The following is a 24163-nucleotide window of genomic DNA, read 5'->3' on the forward strand; positions in this document are numbered from 1 at the left end:
CAAATCACAAAACGTGAGAAGGAAAAATTCCTCCTTTAACAGGAAGAAACCATGCTTGGGTAATGTAAAGTCCCTGCAGAGGAACCAGGCGGGAGCCTTTCCCAGCTGCCACAGTGTGAGCGGCAGGACACACTCACACCCAAAGAGTCATTAGCTACGTCTCCTAAGATTAAAACAATTCAAGGAACTGAAATTGAAATGGTCACATCTTACAACAGGGCTGCCCAATCCCAGTCCTCGAGAGCTACTATCCTGCAGCTTTTAGATGCATCCCTACTCCAACACAGCTGAATCAAATGAATGGCTTGTTATCAGGCCTTTGCCAAACACGATGGCATGCTGAAGAGGTAATCAAACCATTTGATTCAGCTGTGTTGGAGTAGGGATGCATCTAAAAGCTGCAGGACGGTAGCTCTCGAGGACCGGGATTGGGCAGCCCTGTCTTACAAGTATCTAGGGATCATTATAGATCAGAATTTGTCATTTAAGACTCACATTCAAAGGCTTGTGTCGAAGTTAAAACTAAAACTAGGTTACTTTTTTAGAAACCAATCCTGTTTCTCCCTCCAAGTGAGAAAATGTTTGATTCATGCAACCTTTTTACCTTTATTGGATTATGGTGACCTGCTTTTTATGAATGCACCTGCCCACTACCTAAAGAGGTTGGATACTGTGTACCATTGTGCTTTACGTTTTATTACTGACTATGGAAATCGTGTACATCATTGTTCTTTGTATGCTGCTGCTAAATGTCCATCTTTGCATATTCGCACTCTCCCATTGGTTGATCTTTATCTATAAATCTCTCCTTGGGCTGATTCCATCTTATTTATGTGTTTATATGTGTAAAAACCACAACCAATACAGCCTTCGTTCGCACAATATCATACAATTGATTGTCCCAAAAATCAGAACAGAATTGGGGAAAAAGGCTTTTAAATACGCTGCCCCTGCTTCCTGGAATAATCTGCAGAAGGAACTGAAATGATCAGAATTGGTTACCTTGGGAGAGTTTAAGTCTGTCTTAAAGGAACGAGAGAACAGCTCTTTTACTCAGTGTGATTGTTTTTAATGTACTCTTAATTTGATCTGTTATTGTATATTTTACACATGTTGGTATGGGATATTGTATTTGTTTTAAATGTTATATACCTATGTGGTATGTGACTTTTGTTGCCATGATGCCAGGTCTCTCTTGGAAATGAGATTTTTAATCTCAATGAGATTTTTTACCTGGATAAATAAAGGACTAATAATAAAAAATACCTGGAGCCGATTTGCAATCACTGATTAACCAACATTTGTGTCTTTGGACTCTGGAGATGAGAGAACACAGGAAGGTCCCGACAGGCAGCACTAACCAGCACACCACTGAGTCACACACACAAAAAGCTGGAGCACAGACCTGCTGGAGGCTCCAACAGTCACCAACAGCACAAACAGGGTGGAGAGGTCATTCTGGGCTGCAGTTTTACACTTCAGTATCAGCTTCAGGCTGACGCTGTTAGACATTCAAACATAGTCTGTGAGGTTTGTGGCCATCCTCAACACATTTACATACAGCTATTTTGTTTCAGTGTACTATTAGTTTGTTTTCAATGTAATTTTTAATTTTTAAAAACATTTTATTGATCTTTAATATTTTTTAACATAGAATATTGTTAAGAAAAATCCAGACAAGGAAGAAGGCACGTTTTACACAAATGTGACGCATTGGCTCAGTTAGCAGGAAAAGCAGGACTTTAGCAGACATTTTTCAATTACAATTATGGAACAAGCACAGAAAGAGTATAAAGAGACTGGCATCACATAACTAATAATCCTCTGATTGGAAAGATATTAAAGTCCAAATAGAAGGAGGAGAACAGTTTCTAACAAGAAAGAATAAGGAAGAAAAGCTTTTTGTCTCTTAAAGAGGACAGAGCGCTGACTGACATTTATCTCCTGGAGATCCAGTGTCCAGGACGAGCTTTATTCTGGTCATAGAACAGTCTTACCCCTAAATGCTGGTTTCCAAGCAGAGCCGGCACTTAACAGGAATCAGCTGATTGTAATGATTTGAACCAAAGCCAAAAGGTTTTAGGGGTTTCCCCCAGGAAACAGTTCACATCAGGATTTATAGATAAATTCATTCACTCAAGTATTTGACACTGTTTTAATTAAACCACAAGAATGAACATATATCAGGACAGAGTACGTGAAAGAGAAGCTGTAAGATTTTGCTATTAGATGACTTTGTGAGCACCTTTCTGAACCCTCAGCCTTGACATTAGTTTTTGTTCATTTTTGTTTTCTCAAAGCCAGAAACGACCATAATTGGATGAGAGACTCCATGAAAAGAAGCTGTCACGTGACCCTCTAAAAACATGACATGTCTGAGTTAAAACAGCTTTTGTGTTTGTTTTTCGGAGGAGAAATCCACAAAAGCTTCCGAAGTAAAGAGCCGGTCTCGTCGTCAGCTGCCGGAAACACCCAGAGAGCGAGCGGTTACAGGCGTGAACCCAGGCCAGCCTCCACAGTGTCTCTGAGCACCGCCTGCTGTGGAAACCAGGACACTTATTAAGGTTAACCATTCATCTCCGTGTCCTCCTTTGTGCCTCAGCCTCATTCCCTCAGCTTGGTTTACTCGTGTGTCCTCAGCTGTTTTCATTTTTTCTGAATAAAAGCTGCCCTCAGGACATAAAGGAGCCATCTCTGGTTCCACAGGCGATTTAAGTGATTTTGAAAGTGACGTGGGTGGGTGTGGCCTTCCTGCGCTGGTGAGAGACCTGGCTTGCTCCCTGCTGCATTGTATATCTTTACTTTATGATCAGACTGCACATAGTTTATCATTGATGGTAAATCTATTATTACTTTAAGTATCCTGTCAGAAGCAAAGAAAGATTTTAGCAACACCGGTTTAACCCTGGAGCAGTGGTTCTTAACCTTGTTGGAGGTGCTGAACCCCCCCAGTTTCATATGAACCCCTCTTCAGTGAAAAATAAAATACGATTTTTTTTTCAAATTCAAGACATACATATGTTTTTTACTGGTGCACAAAATGAGCCGAGCATGTCACGGCAGAGGCTCTGCCGAACCCCTGAGACCGACTCACCGAACCCCTAGGGTTCGATCGCACCCAGGTTAAGAACCACTGCCCTGGAGGTTTACCTACCCCCAGTAAAACCAGTACAGAACTGCCAACCAGAAGCTGCAGTTCCTATAGTGGCCACTTGAGGCTGGCTCCAAAGTGACTCAGTCCCAGTAAACTCACATGTTAAAAAGCTCCAGTTCAGAGCAGAAATAAACATGTTTACAGGCTACTAAAGATGGTTTTGGTCTCTATAGCTAATTTTACCCAACTAGGCGAGTTTTTAACGAACTCGACTAATCCAGTTCTGCTGAACTGTAATGTTTGGGTGCTTTGAGGTGGATACCCGCCAGGCCTGGAGGTAACACTGTGCTAAATATACAAAATTCTAGTATTTTATTTATACATTACTTCAAAATAACTAGTTCCAGGGACGCAGCACCACATTTGACAGCTAGCTGTTGAAGCTGCCATCAAAATGACTGGGGATAGAGAGAGTTTTACAATGTCTGCCTGTAAAAAAAAACTAATGAAATAAAAGTTTGGTTTTACTAAAAATAAATAAAAAGCCACATGTTGTAAGGGTTCTCCACCAGCAGGAAATTAAATTAGACCTGTTGTCTTCCACATGTCTAAGTGGTCAAAGTACTCAACCCTGATGGACTTGTCTGAGTGTTAATAGCATAGAATAAAAAGAATAAAAAGCATTTTACTGAGAAAATCATGGCGATCTGAACTTCACACATCGATGCTAAAAAAAAGAAAGAAACAAGGAGAGCGTGGTAAAAAGGACAGAGAGTACTCAAATACTTCGGTGCAGCAATAAACCGGAGCATCTGAGGTTCGATTCAATAAAAGTACAGACCCAATGCTTAAATAAATACCTGCAGCTTAAACTTTATGTTCATTGTGTCATTGCTCTTAAAATTAGGCCAGTTTTAAATTTCAGCTACAAGTTGTTTTTCTTCCCAGGCGTATAATTAGTTTTTGTAATATTGTGTATGGAGACAGTCTCATGAGATGTTTTCATAGAATAAAATCATTGTTGTGCAGTAAAATGTGCTAATAAAAAGTAGGCTGCCCTTTGTGAAGCCTGGCTGCCTCCTCAGTGTTAGATTACTGCATTGTTGAACATCATGCTGAGTAAATTATTACAACTTCATCACTATGTGGCGACTGTGGTACTTGTTTGTACTTAATCATTTGAACCTAATGATAAAATAGAAGTTAGTCAGAAATAATAGACACATAATTCATTTGTGCCACACAGCCTTTGGTTTACAATCACAGACAAAGTTTACAGGATTCTTTTTTAAAGAGGTGGCAAAAACTAGACGATGGGTGTTCTGAGAAATCAGAAAAATGAGAAAACCTTTGTGGCTCTAACAGAAAATTATATAAAATCCAAAGGAACAACAGTGGCCAGACCTCCTGCTTCCATAAACCTGAACCTGGAGGTGCGTGCCTGCCCAGCAACATTGAAGCATGAACGACTAATCTAGTCATTAATCTAATAATGGTAAAGAGTGGATCAAACCACTGCCAGGTGGTCACAGGGACGATAAAGCACCTGCTGTTGCATCAATATGACAACACAGTTTTGGTCCTGACTTGTTCCTCACTAGTTCAAACACGAGTTGCACAGATACACATCAATGGTTTGATTCTAAGAAAACTAAACAGACTCATTTTCTTTAGTCTTTCATGTTGTTTAGGTTTTTTATGTCACTATTGGTGTGATTGCTTCAGCTAGAGGTGTGGAAAGGAAATATTAAATATTAAATGTGTTTTTTAAAGGATGAGAGAAAATGGAGGGTGGAGAAAGATGGCACGATAAACAGAGAATCATCTCTTCTTTCTGTATCATGTCGCAGGCAGAACGCCCAGTTCTTCTTCACAATAGACATCCCTGCTGTAGCTGCCCTCCTCCCCGTGTTTCCAGCCTTTGTCTGCAGGTGAGACTGAACCTGAAAGATGTTTTGTTTTGGCCGAGGCTTATAAATGCATCAAAGCCTCTTCCAGCTAGCTCATCTTCCCAAATCTGCTTCTCCAGAAGATGCAGCACAACTCGGATGTGGCGGTGAGTCTCTCCAAAGCATCTCAGAGGATTTTATTTTCAAGTCTGAGAGCAATTTAGGTTATTTTTTTAAACGTATGCATCAAAAAAGACTAAAACTTTCAAAATTCAACTGCATGTTTCATCCAGACTGAAAACTTTTTATACAAGTGACAGTAAAAATTGTGTTTTTAAAACATTTTAATGTCTTTAGTTCACAAATCTTTTGTCGGACTTGAATGATTATTTAAAACTGATTTTATGAAACAGACCAGGATGTGTCCGTGAGGGCATCGTGTTGAGTGTCCACAGTTTTTTGTTAGCGTTTGTCACATAGGACACTTATTTAGTAAATGTTTTTATATCTGTGTGGTGTGCCACAGGGGCCAGCTCTGGGATCGATTTCATGCTCTTCTCGTCTCCACTCGGGGCATAAATGTCACAGACACAGCGTCTCTTAGCGTTTCTGTGCTGATGACACATGCATGTACCTGAACACTCCAACACTGGAATGTTGGCTTCTCTTAAAAGCTGCCTTTTTACAACAGCATCATTTTATTTAGTTGATCTAAAAACAGAAATCATCAGTTGTGAAACTGTTAACAATCAGCTGGTTCTCTTCATTATCAAGTCTTTTGCAAAGAGTTTTCCATTTCTTGAATATTTATTTCTTGCATTTTGAACAGCGCAGCTCAAATCTAATGCAGTCGTGTTTAAATAGTTTCAGAAGCAAATCTTATTTAATATTTTTTTGAAAACAAGACTATTTTGTGCACTTTTATCTCATCGGGTCTGAATTACTTTAACGGCCTGTTTACTACTGAACATGAAATCCACTGAACACGACAGAGCTCGAGAGATGCGATCACATCAGTCCTGTTTTAGTATCTTTACACTCTCAGGATGTTTGACAACAGATTTTACATTTCTGACCTCTAAGTACCAAATGCATCTTCTTCCTTCTTCCTTCTCCAGATGCTGACGAGGTTGCTCGGACTGCTTGTCTTGTCCACCCTCTGCTCAGCCATGTGGGTGCAAAACTACACCAGACAATACATTAGTGAAGAGGAAGGCTCCACATATGATCCCAACACCCACCACTGGCCTGAATCAGTTGACAGGCAGTTTAATGAGACTTCTAAGAAGACTGATCACCCAAAGGGAATCCCATCGTGGCCACCCGAGGCACGCAGCAGGCCTCTTATGATGCCTCCAACAGGACCCCCATTTCCACACTATGGCAACAACTCTGAAGGTCCCAACATGCCCAGAATGTTTGGGGTCAGTAACCCACCTTTACCACCCATGCCTGACACAACAATCTGTGACATGCTGCTAAATGCACCGGTACCCCCGCCCGCCGACCAGATTCCATTTTTTTGCATCTGTAAATACTGCAAAGGAACCGTAGGACCCAAAGGAGACCGCGGAGACCGAGGTCTTCCAGGTAACCTGATCACTCAAAGCACCTCAAACTAAAAACAACGATTAAAATGTAAAACTTGAAAATCATTAATGTCTGAACAAATGTCAAGGATTTAAAGTTTGAAGCAAGGCAGACAGCAAGGTTTGGAGGATGATTCCTCTTTAGTGATTTAATTCAAATTCAAATATCTGATTATATTGAAAGTAACCTGTCTTTAACTTTTGATCAGGTCCTCCCGGGAGCGCTGGAAGTAGAGGATTGATGGGGTTTCCAGGTCCCAGAGGGTTTACAGGCTCTCAGGGGATAAAAGGTGAGTTACACACCAGAGGGGTGTGTGAAGAAGCACATTTACAATAATCAGGGTCTTTAACATAAAGGTGTTTTTTTTACTTTCCACACTGAACTAATTAAACCGAGTTGCAACACAAAGCAACGCTGAAATTAAGAGGGGAAGAAAATGAGACACTGACTTCCTGTGATTTGAATTTATGTTTCTTCTCCTCACGTACTTTTCTATCGATACTGAATGAAATCCACCTTAAAACACCACAAACTGAATCTCATTTTTTTCTTTTTTGTTCCTCTAACCTGTTGTCATCTTTAAATGTATCTTTCAAAAAAGCTAATAAGCTTAAACTTAGAATTGTTGGTTTTTCACTCAATAAAATATCAACTCACCTTTGTCTTCTCTGTTTACAGGCCAGAAGGGAGAAATGGGGGAAAAGGGAATGCAAGGTGCAGCAGGTTTCACTGGCACAAAGGGAGATCGGGGATTTAAAGGTGGGTCTACATGGCATTATGGAGAAGGTCACCCTATTTAAAGCGTGATTGGTAATACATGGATATTATTAAAGCAGGAAATAATACCTGTCAGTGAATGTAATTTTATGATGGTTTAATGATTTAACATTAGTACAGGGTGGGTAAGGTTTGGGTTCAGGCATAAAAATGAGATGATTTGAGTGGACGATTGTAATTCCAAAGTGCATCCTGGAAAGATCCTGATGGATTCTGGGCAAACTGGCCAGCTTCATCAGTCTACATACAGAAAATGGAGAGAAATGTGGGGATTCTTTAGGATTTAACCCACCTGAGTAAATACTGTTGGAAATTGTTTAGCAAAATAAAGTGTTAAACTTGATCGTATTCTTGATGTATGCTGTGGCTGTTTCCAGGGGACAAAGGGGACCAAGGATCAATGGGACCCCCTGGTGCATCGGGCCCTCAGGGGGAATCTGGTATATGCCCTGCCGCCTGCGAGAGTGTGCCAGGTGCACCTGGTACTCAAGGACCACCTGGACCAGCTGGAGCCCGTGGCCTGCCAGGGGTGCAGGGTCCTGATGGACCCAGGGGCATAAAAGGTGATAGGGGTGACATGGGTTTGCCTGGAAACCCTGGCAACGATGGTGAGAAGGGTGATCGAGGTGAGCAGGGGGTGTGTAAGTGCACAAATGGAACAAATGGTGCTGATGGCAAACCAGGGCAAAAGGGAGACAAAGGGGACAAGGGTGATATTGGTTCCCAGGGTATACAGGGCACCATGGGGTCAAAAGGCAACCAGGGTGATATGGGTCTCATGGGGCCACCTGGGCCCTGCTCTCCAGCCATCCAGTCAGCATTCTCCGCCTGTATCAATGAGTCATTTCCAGCTCACAATTTTCCCATTCCTTTCCCACACATCCTTACCAACCAGCAAAACCACTTTAACCGAAACGGCATCTACATAGCCCCCGTCAACGGCACCTACGTCTTCTCCTTTCACCTGTCAGTTGCCGTGAAACCACTTAAAGTCGGCCTGTTCCGCAATTTCTACCCTGTGGCTAAAATAACAGAAGGAACCGTCCCATCCACCACAAGCCACACGGTGGTCCTCCACCTCTACATGGGAGACCAGGTTTGGCTGCAGGTGAAGGACCCCACCACCAATGGCATGTACACTGATAATGAAAGCACTAGCACGTTCTCTGGGTATCTGCTGCACCCCGACTCCTGCGAATTTCCTCTGGGCAGAAATCACTACTTCCCACAGCCACATCATGGACGCTACAGCTGGGATGGTCCCGACCCTACCACCACTCCACCAAATTAGTTTCTTTTCAGTTGCACAGTTATAGATGAGGCACAACAAGCATCCAATCAAATTCTCAGTGATTTTATAACTGCAAGTTTTAAAGGAGGGGTATTCTAGCAATGAAGCAATGACAATTGTTAAAATAGGTTTTTCTACCAGAGTTATGCTGAATACAAGTTCTACTGTAGGACCATTGTACCACACTGTAGTTACTACTCAATTAAAAAAATCAGGTTTTATTTCTTGGGTTAAATCTAATTCTGTTTGGTTGTTGAAGCTGGCATCACATAAAAGGAAAGGCCAGCAAAAAACCCAACAATAAACACACAAAATCCTTCTTGAAGTATTTGTTTAACACTTAGCATGTTAGCATATCCAGGCAATTATTGTCAAACGTTGTCTAAGTGAACCTTAATTCCAACTCTTCCTGGGACAATAAAAACAAGTCGAATGAAATAAAAAAGCGTTACAATGTTGCAGAATACTAATTTTAAAAGGTTTTCACCTGGAAGTCATGTGTCTAACAAACATTCTCCTGACTGCAAACATCTCTCGTCTCTTATGTCACACTTGGATGAGACAAAAATAAACTCCCCCTAAAATCAAGTCCTGTTTTACTGGTAATGCTAGTGGCTTCAAGTACTGGTTCCGACTAAAATATCTTCAATCACTATTTGAATGATTTGTGCTTACTGACTTTGACGAACCTCTCAGTTATCTGTCTTCTTGCAACAGTTTAAAGACAGGATGTGTATTCCCTGTGACAGATTGGAGGCCTGTCCAGGATGTATCCTGCCTCACACCCAGTGACCGCTGGGATCAGCTGACACACAATTGGAAAAAAGAAAGAAAATTGAACAGCCATAATACCCTCCTTTTAAATGTGGCTATGATTCAACACTCATATGAAAATGCATCTGGGCTTGTATATGCCAGCATTTGATCATGCACTAATCAACTGTTAGAGCGTCCTTTTGTCAGAAAGCTCATTTAGCAGCAGAGGTTTTAATATTTTTGATAGAAAATGTAAATACGTGGATCAGCTGCAGGCGATGGAATAACATCACCACAGGTCTGTTGAGATGTAGGTTTTAAAAGGTTTACAGTGAAGGAGCGGGAACAGAGCTGTGACGCAAACGAGACAGCGAGAAATGAAGAAGGCTGAAGACATGGCAATGAGACGTGCCGGCAAATTCTCCACAAAATCAGTGAAATTCTCTTCAGGATCATCAAGTAAAAGAATCATAATCTCCACAGATCTCCACAGTACACATGAATATTTTAAAAGATATAAAGAGTGAGAACACGTGCCATTATTTTCTTAATGTTTTCTTAATTTTGAAGAAAATCTAATTTTGAATGTAGGATAACTGATTAAAGGCTTTTCTCGCTATTTTTAAGGTTTTATTTTTTTATTATATGATTTAAAACAAAGGTTGTACAATGAAGCTACCTGTGAAACTATCACTGCCTGATGTCTCGCAACATTAAACTTCCACTTTGTAAAAGGTATAATCTGTAAAACCTGCGACACCATCAGGTGATGTTGGACGTGTGTTTGGATTCAGACAGTAAACGGAGTGTGTTGCATGTGTAACAGGTTAAAGCATCGTTCACCTTCTCTGAGGTGCTTTCAGCGACCACACCGTGTCGCCTGTTTGTGCTTCAGGTTGTTGCGATCTGTGCATCGTGGGCTTTGTTTGAAATTAAAAACTTTCACTTAAACTTTGTGTTTGAGTTATTTTCAGCAGCAGCACATTTTCTGGGTCCCCTGGTCCAAAAATTAACTTGTGACATGAATCTCGTGTGCAGAGCAAAACCAGACATTGAGCCCGGCTGCTCCCAACAAACTCTAAACTTTAACACACTGCAGTTTATTCTGATTCAGCACTTACTGCAAATTCATCTGCTAATAAAAAATCTCCAACGATGATCATTTTTCACTTAAGGTGATTGTTAAATATGGATTGTTACAAAAAGAATACAACATTTTGTTTAGCTGTGCATTTCATGACACTCACACTCACCTCACACAATAACAAAAGTTTTGTTTTGAATGCTGTTAAGAGTCCGGTGCAGTGTGAGCTGATGTAGATCTGCTGATGAAGAGTCTGAGCTGGAAGGAAATCACTGAGGTTTAATTTCTAATATTTTAATGTTAATTGAGAGCCTGAGTAACTGGATCAGCAGGGGTGTGAAATGTCCACGTTAATAATTAATGCTGCACTAGTTCAATTTGATGACCAGGATTTGTTGTTAGAACATGCATCTGCAAAGACTTCAGCAGGAATCGACGGGCTTGGAGAACGACACAATAAACGAAGAGTCTCCACGGCTTTAAAAACAATTCATGTTAAACCGAATCTTCACATCAGTGCTGGTTTTTAGATCCAGATAGAAAACGCATTTTTATTAACTGGCTTTTGACTCAGTGGTTGACTGACTTGTATTTACTTATATTTTATTGTTTTCGCTATGTTTATTATTTTATCGTATTTATTATTCTTATGGTATCTATTATGTTTCTATCGTTCAGCACTTTGGTGTGTTTTTAAAGCGCTATATAAACGATGATGATGATGAAACTGCAGAATAAAAATATCAAAGCACTTTTTTAAAGAATGCCACATCAGTCCTCTGTTTCTCACATGACCGTCACACATAAGAACCAGGAAGTAAAAGCTGAATATTTGAGCTAAATTAATATGAAGGTAAATACACTTTGATTAAATATACTAACAAATAAACAGGTTTAATATTTATTGTACAGTGGTGAGAAGGACCGAGACTGAAGCCATATTTTCCACATCCTTCATCTATTTAACATTTCATTCAATTTAGTTTCATTATTTATCGCACCAAATCACAACAACAGTCGCCTCACGGCACTTTATATTGTAAGATAAAGACTCAGTAACACAACAGCTGGATCCAGTCGTCGGCTCCTGCCCCGCCCACATTTCAGCCATTCAGAACTTTAAACCAGAAAATGAGCAAAGAAACAAAGAAATGAATAAATTAGCTTTATTGTCAGATTTAAACGTGCACTGTCGCACAAACACGTCTGGTTTGAGGGCCAGATTGAATTGATCCTTCTACATCAGTGTCTCTACAGTAAATCTGAACTCAAAGTCAGAAACACCTTTATAATCAGTTTCAGCCTCATTAAAACAGAAACTGTCTGCAGCAGTTTTCAAAAGACACAGAAATGACTTTAAATCTGAACATGAAGAGTGGAGCCAAAAAACAAAAGCACTACACAACAAACCTTTAAATAATGTTAAAGGATTTTTTTAAACTTTTAATATCAGGATCATTTCTGTGGTTCTGCATTTTAACAGGATGCTAGCTTCAAATTATTTGTCACCAAGTCTTTTTTCTGTCCTCAGATCTGATGTTAACATCTGAAGTCCACTGGTGTCTAAAGACTCTGACTATTGGTTTAGACGTTGGATTTATTTATTTCTGAATCTGGCTGAAACCACGTGTTTACTAGCAGTTACAAAGGTAATAACTCAAAGTGATTCTGCAGCACTGCAGGTTTGTGCCGCATTTATCTCGCTTTAGGTCACCGGTTTGTTTTTTCAGCTATGCCCTGATGAACAAAAGCACAAAATCTGGAACCTAAACAGATATTTGTTTCCTCAGGAGCTTGAAGGAGACCGAGCAGAAGATCAAATAGAGATGATGGATGAAAACATCCTGCAGTGATGTAAAATACACCTGAAGGTTAAACATGCACAACCACAGGTATGCGCCTTTAAATCTTTTTCTAGCACAAACTCAAACTCCCAGCATTCTTTGTTTCACCCTCTTTCACTCTCTCTCCTCTATTTCTCTTTGGGCGCCATGTCGTCACCACCCGAAACGTTGCCTTCCTCGTCGTCATCATCGCCGATGATCCCCTTCAGGTAGGAGCGCTTGAATTCCTCGAACACAATCTCCTCCTCCTGCTCACTACAGACAGCAGCAGCGTTTCAGAGAAAGTTAGTGTTTAAAGCAGCACATCAGCCCTACAGTTATCACATCAGGGACACAGAGCAGGATGGGGAAAGCTGGGAAACGAGACAGCACAAACTACAGACTTAGTCTACGTTCACGCTGCCGGTCCTGATGCTCAATTCCGATTTTTTGATTAAATCCAATTATTTTGTCTGGTTTCTTACCCTACAAATAAAATGTGACAGCAAACGTACTCTAGTGTGAACGGTTCACAGCCCTCAAAGCGGCCCGCATGCGCAAAAGAAGAGGTCGTACTCAGTGCGCTCTGTTTACGGAAGTAAAAATGGCGGCTACAGAGTTAGTAGGTGTTGTTGCAGCAGTCTGTCAATTTCTGCACAGTCGTAACTGACAGAATTTTGTCAGATTCATTAGAGAAAGAAGGACACAGAAAAAAAGAGAGCCCGTGCTTTAACAATGGCCTTGTTGGAGCAGTGGCTGCTGCCTCCGTGCAGAGGTATGTATGGAGCCAGCAAACACGCCGCCATGCTTTCTCGTTTGTCTTCTCCGGGGCTGATAATTGGCGTCTGTCTTGTGTCAGTGATGTAAAAGACGGATTTAATGCAACATGACCATCAAACAGCAGTCGCTTTCTGAAACATCAGATATGTATCGGATTCAGTGTCACATACGAAAGTGACCCAGGTCGGATTTGAAAATATCGGATTTGTGCCGTTCACGCCGTCACACCATGATGGGATATGGGTCGCACAGGGTCAGAAAAGTCGCCTGCAGTGTGAACGTAGCCTGAGACTTCAGCTGAGCATCCACAGAGCAACACTTTGATGTATTTCCCGTTTCTTCTTTGTCACGTTTGGCCTTGTGTTAACCGATGGAGCCCAGGTCCACCTCACAATCGCTGTATGTCAGGTTTGAGGTGGCATCTGACCCACAAACAGCCCACACAACATCTGCTGCAGCTGAACTGACGCAGCCCAGATGTGTCTGACCTCAGACCACATCAGCACGACTCTTAGTAAACTTTTACTGTTTTTACCATCTAGTCACATATACTAGACTGTGTGAAGGAGATTTTTCTCCCGCTTTACGCTGTGACCCATTCATCCACAATAATGAAACATGCTGAGATTCATCCTAAAAAGGAGAAAGAGATGGTTTTTAGCAGTATTTTTCCCAAGTCTTCATCTCTTCAGCACTGAGGGAATCAGAAGAATTAGAAATTATTTCAGGAAAAAAGTTAAAAAGCTTGGAGAACTTGAACGTGAAGCGCGTGATTGGCAGTTTCGGTGGGTACAACTTTCTAACCTTCACCTTGTTTTCAGTTTTAAACTTGTCCACATTTTATCACTGGTTTGCTGTGACAATGGAGGGAACTTAAAAACCATGAACCTTTTTTTTTACATTAACAGTAAAACAAAATACTTGTTAGTGTTTGTTTGGCGTTTTTTGTCCTCCTCCAACCACATACTGTAAAAAGTATTAGATTACTGCCATCCTGACAGAGCTTTAAGGTGGTATTTTCAGTTTCTTCACATGTTCTGCTATGAATAAACCAGAAAACGTGTCAGGGAGGCCACACAGAGCTTCCAACCAGCTGTGTTAGCTTTTTGTTTCCAAGCGTGATGTTACGTCTGACACTGAAGCCCCGAAGTCGTTGTCAAGCAAAGGTGCGTGTCCAAATGAAGCCTGTGCCGAGGCCCGTATCGTGCTTCAGAACATCACGTGACCGAAGATAAACGAGGCCCCGTTTGTCTTAAATGACATCATTATGTGATTGAAAAGATTCTCTCAGAGAGGATGTTCAGTTAGCTGTCTTCGACTAGGAGTCCTCATTATTTTCCATTTTTGTTTCTAATCTGATGAACTTTTTCTTATCTGGGCTTTTCTTCGGTTTTAATCTGCTCTGTCACTCTGGTAATCTGATCGACTGATGTGAAGGAAAAGATGGAAATAAAAAGACTGGATTGACCTCTCAGCCATTTCTCACACTGTGGAGGAAAGAGGACACAAAGACACCGAACACTGAAGAACAAACAAAGGGAAGCTGATACTGCTGATGAGGACAGGAGCTGGCAGAGAGGAAGCCCTTAAAAATGCTGATGAAGAGATAAAGATCCTGAAACTCAATCCTGTCCCTGGATATAAAGGAACAAAAGCAACATCGGGCACAATAAGCATGACGATGTTCATCCTCAGCTAATCTGCTGCCTCTGACTCGATCGTGTTCACTGCTTCAGTCTCTTCCAACCAACACGGCGCATAATCACTAGAACAATTCAGGGTGTCTTCCACGGGGATAAAATCATTGTTTATATTCTTTTTAAATTTAACTTTTTTTCAGTTGTTAATATTCTTGCAGTAGGTACTCATGCAAGTGTTTCCAGCAGAGCTATCGACATGTTGTGGATTACGCACCAGTGCTGTGTCGATGGAAAACATGTTTCAAAGTTACACACGACCAGATAAACAGAAATTATTTTGCATATTTACCTCTCCTTCACTGATGGCAGCAATAAAGAAAAAACAAACAAAGAAGTTTGAACAAATTTCTACAAAATGAACACAACTTTGTTTTCTCTGAGCGTCTCTCCTGAACTTCACACGGACCAGTTTCAGATCTGGCCCAACCAAACCTTAAATTTAAACCCTTTGTTATCTGATATCCACCTTAGTCGAATCTTTAATGTTGACATTTAAGACTTGACTAATTTATTTGATCTGTTTTCACTTGAAATCGGTTTACTATGAAAATAAACTGCAGTTCTTTTAAGACCCAACAGAGGGCGTTACCTCCCACTTTGAGAACCACTGAGGATTCAGGAAATCTTTTCCTTTCATGCTGAGTTACTCACGCTGGAAAATTTTACATTTCTTTAACTGTTTTTTTTTTGCAACTTAACTTCTTTTAATACATATATAAAACTGTATATAAGCATATGTGTTATACTGATATAATATTGTCTATATAATGATCTGGTTTGACTTTTGAAGTAAAGAACCTGCAGTGGTACAGATGTGCACAGCTGCTGTAAACATGAGGACATTTGCAGTTTTACCTGCGTCTGGTTTGGTGTGCATCAGTTTGAAGGGAACTTCCAGACCGACCTCGCTGCAGAGTAAAAGCAGAACAAACATTTCTGTCTCATCATTTAATGTCTGATTCATCCTGCAGCAGTTTGCTGAGTGTCTTCAGCTCATGTTGAGCAATACTGCTGATCCTAGAAACTGAACATCGTAGTAACTATCAGTGAAAACAAGGACACATGAACTCACCTCGAGCCCATCATCCTGTGAGCGTGTTGGAGACAAAGATCAGAGCAAATAGAAACACGTTTACATGCAGTGACAACAAGGACAGGACGTTTGAACACGAGTACATTCAGTTTCAGTGCTTTTCATTCCTCTACGCACATTTTTAGGATACTCAGGTCACAGGTTGGCTCAGATTTATCAGAGTAACATGAAGAAAATTGGAGCTCTTAAGCAGCAGTGAGCACCACAACGAATCAAAGAAAATCAAAGCAAATAGACGATGAGAGCAACACTGGCTCTGCCCGCTCATCATCTGCCTGCTTTTTATCTCATCCTCAGAAATGCAAAACACTTTTCAGGATACTAAAAGAAATGAAGCCACATTTCAAACACATGAAGAGGAGAGACTGACCCTCCAACGATGAGCTTCACCATGACTCTGTACGAGACCATGATCCCCAGAACCTCCTTCAGCACGCCGTCTTTGACACTGAAACGGAAAAAACGATTGAAAGCATCTTTTTTTAAAAATTCTAACTGAGCATCAGCGTTTGGAGCTGACTGACTGCTCACATGCTCGAGGAGGCCAGGTTGGTGTCTTCATGCTTCAGTTTGCCATCCAGAGCGATGCCCCTCCTCTCCCTGTTGTTGGCCAGCAGAGGCAGCATCGTGTAGACTTTCTGCAGCGTCGCTCCAGGAGACACCGAGTCCCTGACAAGAAAGAACAGATAAGCTTTAAAGGAAACACACAAAATAATCAAAAGGTTAAAATATCAGCAAAATTTAATGTTACATTTTTTACAAAATTCTGAGAAGTCCTGTTAATTTACTTTAAAAGATCAGAACTATAAGGTACAATGAACCTGACGGTGTCTAACAATATGATGAAAAGCACAATAAACAATTTGATCCTTGTTCATTCGAATCGATTCTGATTAAAAGTGGATTGCAATGGTTCAGATCAAACAACTGAAGGAAGCGTCTGTATTTTCTGTCCACTTTGTTCAAATTTATAGATCCTAAAAAGGATAAAAGGATAAAAATAATATTTCAATATCTAATGATTAACCTGCTCGTGTGGAAGTCAGTTTTTCTTTTTGGGAGAAAAAGATAAACTGCACGATACAGGTAAGATGATGAGTTCAGTGTGTCCTGACTTTTACCCAGAATCCTCGATATCCACACATTTGGCATAGCTGTCATTGGAGTACAAAACCACGTTGGCAATCTGGTCAACTGGGAAAGACAAGACACAAAAAGACATGATGTTTAAGACATCAACTCTGATGTGTTTCCACATGAACCTCTGAGAAATAAAATGAGCTCTTAAGTGTCGCGTTTACCGGAGAGGATGATGTTCTTGATGTTCTTGCTGGAGTTGTTTGTGACGCTAACGTGAACTTTGATGGGCTCACCGTGATAGTAAACCTGAAACAGGACACAGGGTCGGAGGACGTGAGCAGTGTCAGGATTATTCCCTGAAACTGATCAAAAACTAGTTGAAAAGGGAAAAAAGTCGCAGAAACCAACAATGAAAACCCGCCAAACCCTTCATGTTCGAGTAGCAGATAAAAACACGCCAAAGCTATGAAGTATCTGATCAACTGAAGCTTCAGACTTTGGACCCACCTCTTTGTCCAAACTGGCCTTGACTTGCAGCGGTTTGTCCGACATGACAAAGTCCCTGGTGGTCTCGACAGAGGGCGCTATCCCCTCGCCCTCCGGAGCGTACTGCACCTTCCTGAGCATCAGCTTCACTGTGCTCCTGTTGTACCAAAGAGGACAAAATCATCCACATTAGATATTGTTCACTTCCAGCTGTGTTCCCGGCTCCTACCGTCCGATCGGACCCGCTGACACTCACCGTTTGCGTACTTTGGCGTCCTGGCTCTCAGCGCTGAACGCCTTAATCTCAAACTCCACAGCACATTGCTGCAGAAGAGGAGAGACGAGAATGCTTCACCAGCCTGCGAGGCATCCGTGTCATCACTGCTGACTCATGAGTTTGAATCTTACCTTTCCGACATCACTGGGTGCTGGCTGCAGGGCCACTGAGCACGGCAGGTTATCGGGGAACTGCAAAGAAGAAAAACAAACGTATGGACTGTATGGAGACTGAGACAGAACCATTCATTTCCTCTTATGTGCCAGCATGTTAACGTCTGTCTGTGATCCATGAACCAGTCACTTGTCCTTAACGGTTACAGTGATGATGTCACCACACTGGGCCTTAACGTTCAGCTCAGGTAGCAGAACGTCGAGCCGTCTCAGTTATTCTTATTCTTTCTGCCACAAAATCTCACCACACACCTGAGATTTGGCAAAAACATGACTTTAACCCAACATGCATGCACCTGAATGTCTATATGATTTTCTCCTAAGGCTGTAGTTCCTGTCCATGTTGCACTGTGTGCTTAAAAGGATTTTTTTGTCTTCATCTCATCCATCTCTGAGTACTTTCCCCTGCTTACTTCAGCAGATTTAAACTCAGGACTTTGGCTGTTTTCAGTTTATTTCTATTTGAAGTTTCTGCCTGTCTGCAGTGCCGCTGAAGTGTCACCTCGAAGAAGAACGGGTATGAGTTGTTTCCCAGCTTGCGCAGGAGCTTGGCCTGGACTCTGGTGTGGATACCCTTCTCGCGGTCCTGCAGGGGCGGGTACACCTGCCGGGTGGCCAGGTACAGCTCCCTGCGGAAGGCGATTCCCATCACATCCATGTCATCTCTGCCGTAGCGGAAGGTGCACGACAGCGTGACAAACACTAGAGGGCAGAAGAGACAAATCAGTTCAAAAATCTCCTTTATATTTATATGACTGGAATCTCTTTGAATCCGAGTTCAAACAGTCAGGTAGGCAGCGATTTCGTTATTTTCATATTTAACCAAAAAACAATGAGAAGCAACTTTTCAAAGACCCGTCAGGCTGAGTATCAGGAAACTGCAGCTAAAATAATGAATCTAAATGTAACTCTTTTAATCCAGTGTGGCTGTGGCCATGGACATAAATGCAAAAGAAACTGTCCAATAAAATGAGCTCTGGTGTTTTGTACAGACCTTTCCTCCCCTGCAGGGCCTCCGGGTCAACGAGGATGACGCCATCTAGTGGTAAAAATTAGATTTTCAATAAAACAAATTTACACTTTCATGTAAAAGGATGATCAAAATATTCAAACAGCAACGTAAAGACATAAACAGATGCAATAAAGTCTCAATCCATATGCTAATATAGCTGGACAATATAGATGCCATTTATTTTAATTTGTGCTGGTTATTTACTTTGATTATTTGTTTGATTTACCAGAAGTCCAGCTGTCATGTTTCTATTCTCAACTTTGAGTTCAGTAAATTACACAGAAAATTCAACTGAACAGAAAAACCCCAAACAAGCCAAAGGCTCTGCAGCATCAGTGCTGGGGTGCGCGCTACATCACAGGCAATGTCGAGGTTTTTCCCCCATTTAAACAACAGACTCACCCAGTGGTTCCACAGAATCAACACGGTCCACAAAGTCTCTTTTCCCCATGTAGACTCCAACCTGAAGGAGGAAAGAAAGTCTTGAAACACCACATCCAGGAAGCATCACCCGCTGATGCTAAACACACCTCAGTTTGTCCAGTTTGTCTGCTCCAATTTGCTTAATGACCGAGGTCTACAATGACCGTGATCTGAGTCCAGACACCTGCAGCTCAGGTGAGACATAGCTCAACTAATAAATCCGAGTCGGCATCACAACAGGTCTGATATCTGATCCTCCTGAAGAACAAACGAATGCAGAAAGTACACGTGGGCTGGTTGGAGGGACTCCCACACACTCGAAAGAAGTTAGAGGCGAGGTCAGAGGAAACATATCAGTCAAGAAACTTTCAGCTGATAATTCTAAAGTGAATTCAGCCTTTCAGCAGAAACTGTGTGATGAGACTGACCAGCTGATGACATATTCATTGTTTCTGTTGTTTTGTTGTTGTTTATTTAGAATAACTGAACAAGAATATTGTTTTAAAAATGAAAATAATGAAAAAAAATTAGAAAAAAATGTTTACATTAAAAACTCGATAATATTCAGACTGATGTGAAACAGACAAACTGCAAACGCTAAAGCGATGGAAGCATTTTGGTAAATATGAAGTTAACATATAATGAATAATTCATTCTTTGTTATTATTTATTCAGATTCATATCTTTTCTAATAATTCATAAAAGACAAAGCGCTCTCCAGCAGTGTCACCTGAGCGTTAGCATTTCCGACAGGCATGATGTTTTTGTTATCCAGGTGTTCCCAGCCTGTGGGAGAAGGCCTCATCTTATCTGACAGAGCTCAGCACAGACTGTACTGAGGTCAGACATGTGCTCGATAAACAGAGCGAAGCCCTCGCTGCAATAAAGCCATCATAAATCAGCTCACGTTGTCGTGTCGACCTTCAGAGGATCAGTGAGCTGAGCTGCTTCACAGAATTAAAGTTACTTTCATTGAAACTCTGGAGAGAGAGAAGGGCGTCGGAAATGATGTCTTCTATACACAGAAGAGTTATATTTCCACTCCAACCACAGCCTGCTTCCTCACTGGGACATCCTCGTTGTGCTGGTCAGTGTAGTGTGATTACACAGGATATTACTGCTGGTGGTAGAATGCCACTGTGGCAGTTAGATTTAGGCCTGTGCCACAATTTAACCATAAAGCCATGACTACATACAAATGACATCACTTGTCTTTTGTTGCTGATGATTGGTTCCAGGCTTCAGCCAATAAAAAGAATTCTTTGCTCGCCACTTCCATCGCTCACCTCAAAGCTGAGACTTGTTACTATTTATACATTTGAAGTTTTGTTTTAACTGTTTGCTTTGTTAGATTTAAGAATCTCAGCTATTAGGGTTGGGCTTATTGCAACATCGGGGTTTGGATTAATGCCCTGAGGTCGTCACCGGTGACGAGCTTAACACTGACAATACGACACATTCAGACAGGTTTAAGGCTCAGAGAACCTTTGATGATAGATCTCACAGTGAGGCAATGAGGCAACCTTTAGTCAAAGGAGCTTGCAAAGAAAAGCGTCTGGACTTCTTTAAGTTGCTTGAAGACGTTTCACCTCTCATCCGAGAAGCTTCTTCAGTTCTAAGGTCAAATGGGAGGCAACCTTTAAATGATTCAGGTTCACCTCCACCTGTTTCCCAAATTAAAAATCTCTTAACAGAAATTCTATAATGGCAAAAACAAGCGTATGAGACGATTCTGGCTTCTGTAAATGTGTCTCTTTGTCATGTGGCTAAAACAAAAACAAAAGTGTAGATGTACAGAGTTGAAAAGAAAAGGACGAGGAAGAAGCAAAAGAAAAAGAAAAGTCTTGAAAATGAAGCTTTTCATTGATAAATATCAGAGAATGCAGTTTAGTTGTATGACAACATTTCAGCTGACAGTCATGAATGAAAATGACTGTCAGCTCCTTTCAGTCTGGAAAATCCTTTCAGGAAAACACTCACGGTTCTAATTTTACTGAGAAAACTCAACCAGCTCACCGACTTGTCCTTGCAAACCTTCTTGAAAATCACATTTTTGGGGCTCATCTTGGTTCAGACTGAAGGAGGCTGGTCCGCGGTGCCTGAATGAAAGAAGGGAATAACTTGACTGACAAAGCGTGCGACATCACAGCAACGTCTAAAAACTCAGAATGTTTGAAAACAAATTCCATATTTTCACCTCCATTCTGTCTGATTCTTGATTTACTCAACAAAGTAACAAAATGTCAAGTTGATGGTGAACTAAAAATCTGTAAAACCTTTTCTTGCCAACCAAATATTGTCTTTGTCCTCCACGTGTGAGCAAACACACCTCAGTTATATCTTTCACTAAAAAAAAGCCAGTTTCCATAAAAATCGCCAGTGAGAAACATTTTCACTAATTGAAAATAGAAGTAGTCAGTAGTTCCTGTGACACTGCTAGAAACATGTTTTGCTGATGATTCAAAGTAACCAGGAGAGATTTGGACACCAAAGATGAAGAAAACAGGAAGTTAATCAGGGAGAAATATGAGTCAGTTTGTCACAATGTACATGTGGACTGTAAGTTCATTCAGGTACATATTTATTCTTACACAAGCCCTGCGATAGACACCAGGGTGTACCCCACCTATCACCCTGAACTGAAAGCAGAAGAGGATGGATGGATGGATGGATGCATGGATGGACGGGTGGATGGAATTATATGTACAAAAAGACACATTTTCACTAACGATGTGTTATTTATCTATGTCTTTGTTTGTTTGTCCATCCACACGGATAAACGATTTCTCCTTGCTGATTTAATTACCCTGAGATAACCGAGAGGTTTGATCAGACTTAACTCAGTTAATCCTGTTAAAACCTTCTCAGAAGTCTGTGACCTCGTCTCAGTGAAAGCTACACCTGCAGACATCTTCAAAATCAGTCCAGGGCAACGTGAGGAAGTCTGCATCCACGAAGAAACTTTGTACTTCCAATAATTACAACAACTGAATAAAGAGCACGTGTCAGTGCTACTCATTTGTATTCCAAAATCTGACTGAAATAAGATGATTTTTTAATGCAAAATAATTTCTCATGACATCAAAACTAATCAGCAAAAAAAAACAAAAAACATCCACAATTTGAGAAATCTGTAGTTTCTTAAGCTCAGTCATAAATGTGTCTGAAGTCCCAGAAATCATTTTTTGCTTAGAAATAAAACATGTCACATGTGTAGCCCAGTTAGTTTTATTTAATTTTAGTTTTATTTATCCTACAATATGAAGAATAAACATTTACTTTTTAAACTCAGGGACAAACTTTTTTTAATTTGAGTCCTGAAAACCATATTTGTCTTAAATTAAGTGACAAAAAACCAAGTGACAAACTTCACCCAAATAATCAGATAAAGTGAGTTTTAATTATGTATTTTATTTATTTCTAAGCTTGAACATGAAACCTTTGATCCTGAACTTTGAAGATAATTGTGTCTATTTTAGTTTATAAAACTGAATAATAAAACAGAAGCAGAAGAACTTTTTTTGTTTTAAGATAAGATAGATAAGATACCTTTATTAGTCCCACAAGGGGAAATTTTGAGGATATTAAATAAAGTGTCACGTTTTGTTGTTTTGGTTTGGTCTTTAAAGTTTCTCACAGCAGAGCTCTCTCTGTCTCTCTCTCTGTCTTTGTTGGAATCACAGGCTTTTTCTCCTTTTCAGGGCTCCTGGAGGAAACTTTAGCAGCTCAGTTTAATAACTGTTCCTTTTGTACTGACAGGTACCTCGACAGGTTTAATCTGAAAGACCCTCCAGGATCTACAAATGTAAATATAAAACAGGAACACCTTGGATGTGTCAGAGGACTCACCTGTGGTGCGCAGGTGTGCCGAGGCTGGATCAGAGGAGGAGACAGGAGTCTGTCCCCGAGGCTCTATATGTAAATGCCTGCTGTCCTTCACAGCTTCTCTCAGCCAATCAGGTGACCCAGCGGTGAACTTTGACCAGCCCTGAGGACCTCCCTCCCACTTTCTTCACCTACAAACCTCCACGCGCAGACAGATGGACAGACAGACAGAGACAGACTTCAGTGAATGAGCTGACTGAGAGGATTGAAGCTGGTTATCCTCGGTCAGCACAACGAGGCTGGATTAGACCGACAGACGTGACAGAGTGAGGAGGTGCAGGGAACAAAACGTGCTTTCACCCTGTGTTTTACTTCACGTTATCTCTTTTAACCCATTCAGCTTTCATCAGGTTTATACATTTAAGGTGCTGAATTATTTCTGTCAGGGCAAATGTATTTATGCACTTCAGCTCATGCAGTGGAAGGTTTTGAAAGTGATGTAAAATAAGGATGAGCATTAACAAAATAAGTTAATGACTGATAATAAATAATAATCTGTATTATAAGATTTATTATAAACATCCTTTATTAAAAGTGTTAATTGATTACTTTTGGGTTTAATTGTACATATTTGCTTCACTTAAACATTTTTGCTTGGTTTTTTTCTGAGTAAAAAAAAAATGCATAGACTGTATCTAAAAGTGGGGCGATCGTGGCTCAAGAGTTGGGAGTTTGCCTTGTAATTGGAAGGTTGTCGGTTTGAGCCCCGGCTTGGACAGTCTCGGTCGTTGTGTCCTTGGGCGAGACACTTCACCCGTTGCCTACTGGTGGTGGTCAGAGGGCCCGGTGGCGCCAGTGTCCGACAGCCTCACCTCTGTCAGTGCGCCCCAGGGCGGCTGTGGCTACAATGTAGCTGCCATCACCAGTGTGTGAATGTGTGTGTGAATGGGTGGATTACTGGATATGTAAAGCGCTTTGGGGTCCTTAGGGACTAGTAAAGCGCTATACAA

The 24163-nt window shown here is 41.0% G+C and overlaps 3 protein-coding genes across 3 annotated transcripts in view; 2 read left to right on the top strand and 1 right to left on the bottom strand.

The window, feature by feature from the left end:
- Window positions 1-24163, top strand: part of LOC146686914 (uncharacterized) — a 280227-nt gene that overhangs the window by 133088 nt on the left and 122976 nt on the right. The window lies entirely within an intron of this gene.
- On the top strand, window positions 5127-8641 carry LOC146686927 (uncharacterized). The gene is made up of 5 exons (XM_085440110.1): window positions 5127-5150; window positions 6102-6573; window positions 6782-6862; window positions 7252-7332; window positions 7728-8641. The coding sequence occupies exons 1-5, from the start codon at window positions 5127-5129 to the stop codon at window positions 8639-8641; spliced, it is 1572 nt and encodes a 523-aa protein (XP_085296236.1).
- saga (S-antigen; retina and pineal gland (arrestin) a) lies at window positions 11626-23381 on the bottom strand. Its single transcript, XM_085440132.1, has 16 exons — window positions 23178-23381; window positions 21345-21427; window positions 19308-19368; window positions 18888-18932; window positions 18396-18595; window positions 17852-17911; window positions 17700-17767; window positions 17465-17600; window positions 17179-17263; window positions 16999-17071; window positions 16409-16546; window positions 16248-16325; window positions 15857-15871; window positions 15640-15692; window positions 15074-15083; window positions 11626-12580 (listed from the first exon to the last, which is right to left on the bottom strand). The coding sequence occupies exons 2-16, from the start codon at window positions 21390-21392 to the stop codon at window positions 12454-12456; spliced, it is 1197 nt and encodes a 398-aa protein (XP_085296258.1). The 5' UTR covers window positions 21393-21427; window positions 23178-23381; the 3' UTR covers window positions 11626-12453.

The sequence above is a fragment of the Copadichromis virginalis genome, linkage group LG18, assembly GCF_057382275.1.
Source record: "Copadichromis virginalis isolate Kocher_CV1m ecotype Utaka linkage group LG18, C_Virginalis_male_GT1.1, whole genome shotgun sequence".
In the NCBI taxonomy this organism is placed as follows: domain Eukaryota; kingdom Metazoa; phylum Chordata; class Actinopteri; order Cichliformes; family Cichlidae; genus Copadichromis; species Copadichromis virginalis.

Excerpts from the sequence above, each read along its gene's own strand:
- saga (XM_085440132.1), bottom strand. The coding sequence starts at position 21,392 with ATGAGCCCCAAAAATGTGATTTTCAAGAAGGTTTGCAAGGACAAGTCG. Across the intron at positions 17,912-18,395 it reads CATACCCGTTCTTCTTCGAG|TTCCCCGATAACCTGCCGTG; the intron begins GTGACACTTCAG and ends TCTTCTTTGCAG. Across the intron at positions 16,547-16,998 it reads GTGGATATCGAGGATTCTGG|GGACTCGGTGTCTCCTGGAG; the intron begins GTAAAAGTCAGG and ends CTTTCTTGTCAG.
- LOC146686927 (XM_085440110.1), top strand. The coding sequence starts at position 5,127 with ATGCAGCACAACTCGGATGTGGCG. Across the intron at positions 5,151-6,101 it reads AGCACAACTCGGATGTGGCG|ATGCTGACGAGGTTGCTCGG; the intron begins GTGAGTCTCTCC and ends TTCCTTCTCCAG. Across the intron at positions 6,863-7,251 it reads AGGCTCTCAGGGGATAAAAG|GCCAGAAGGGAGAAATGGGG; the intron begins GTGAGTTACACA and ends CTCTGTTTACAG.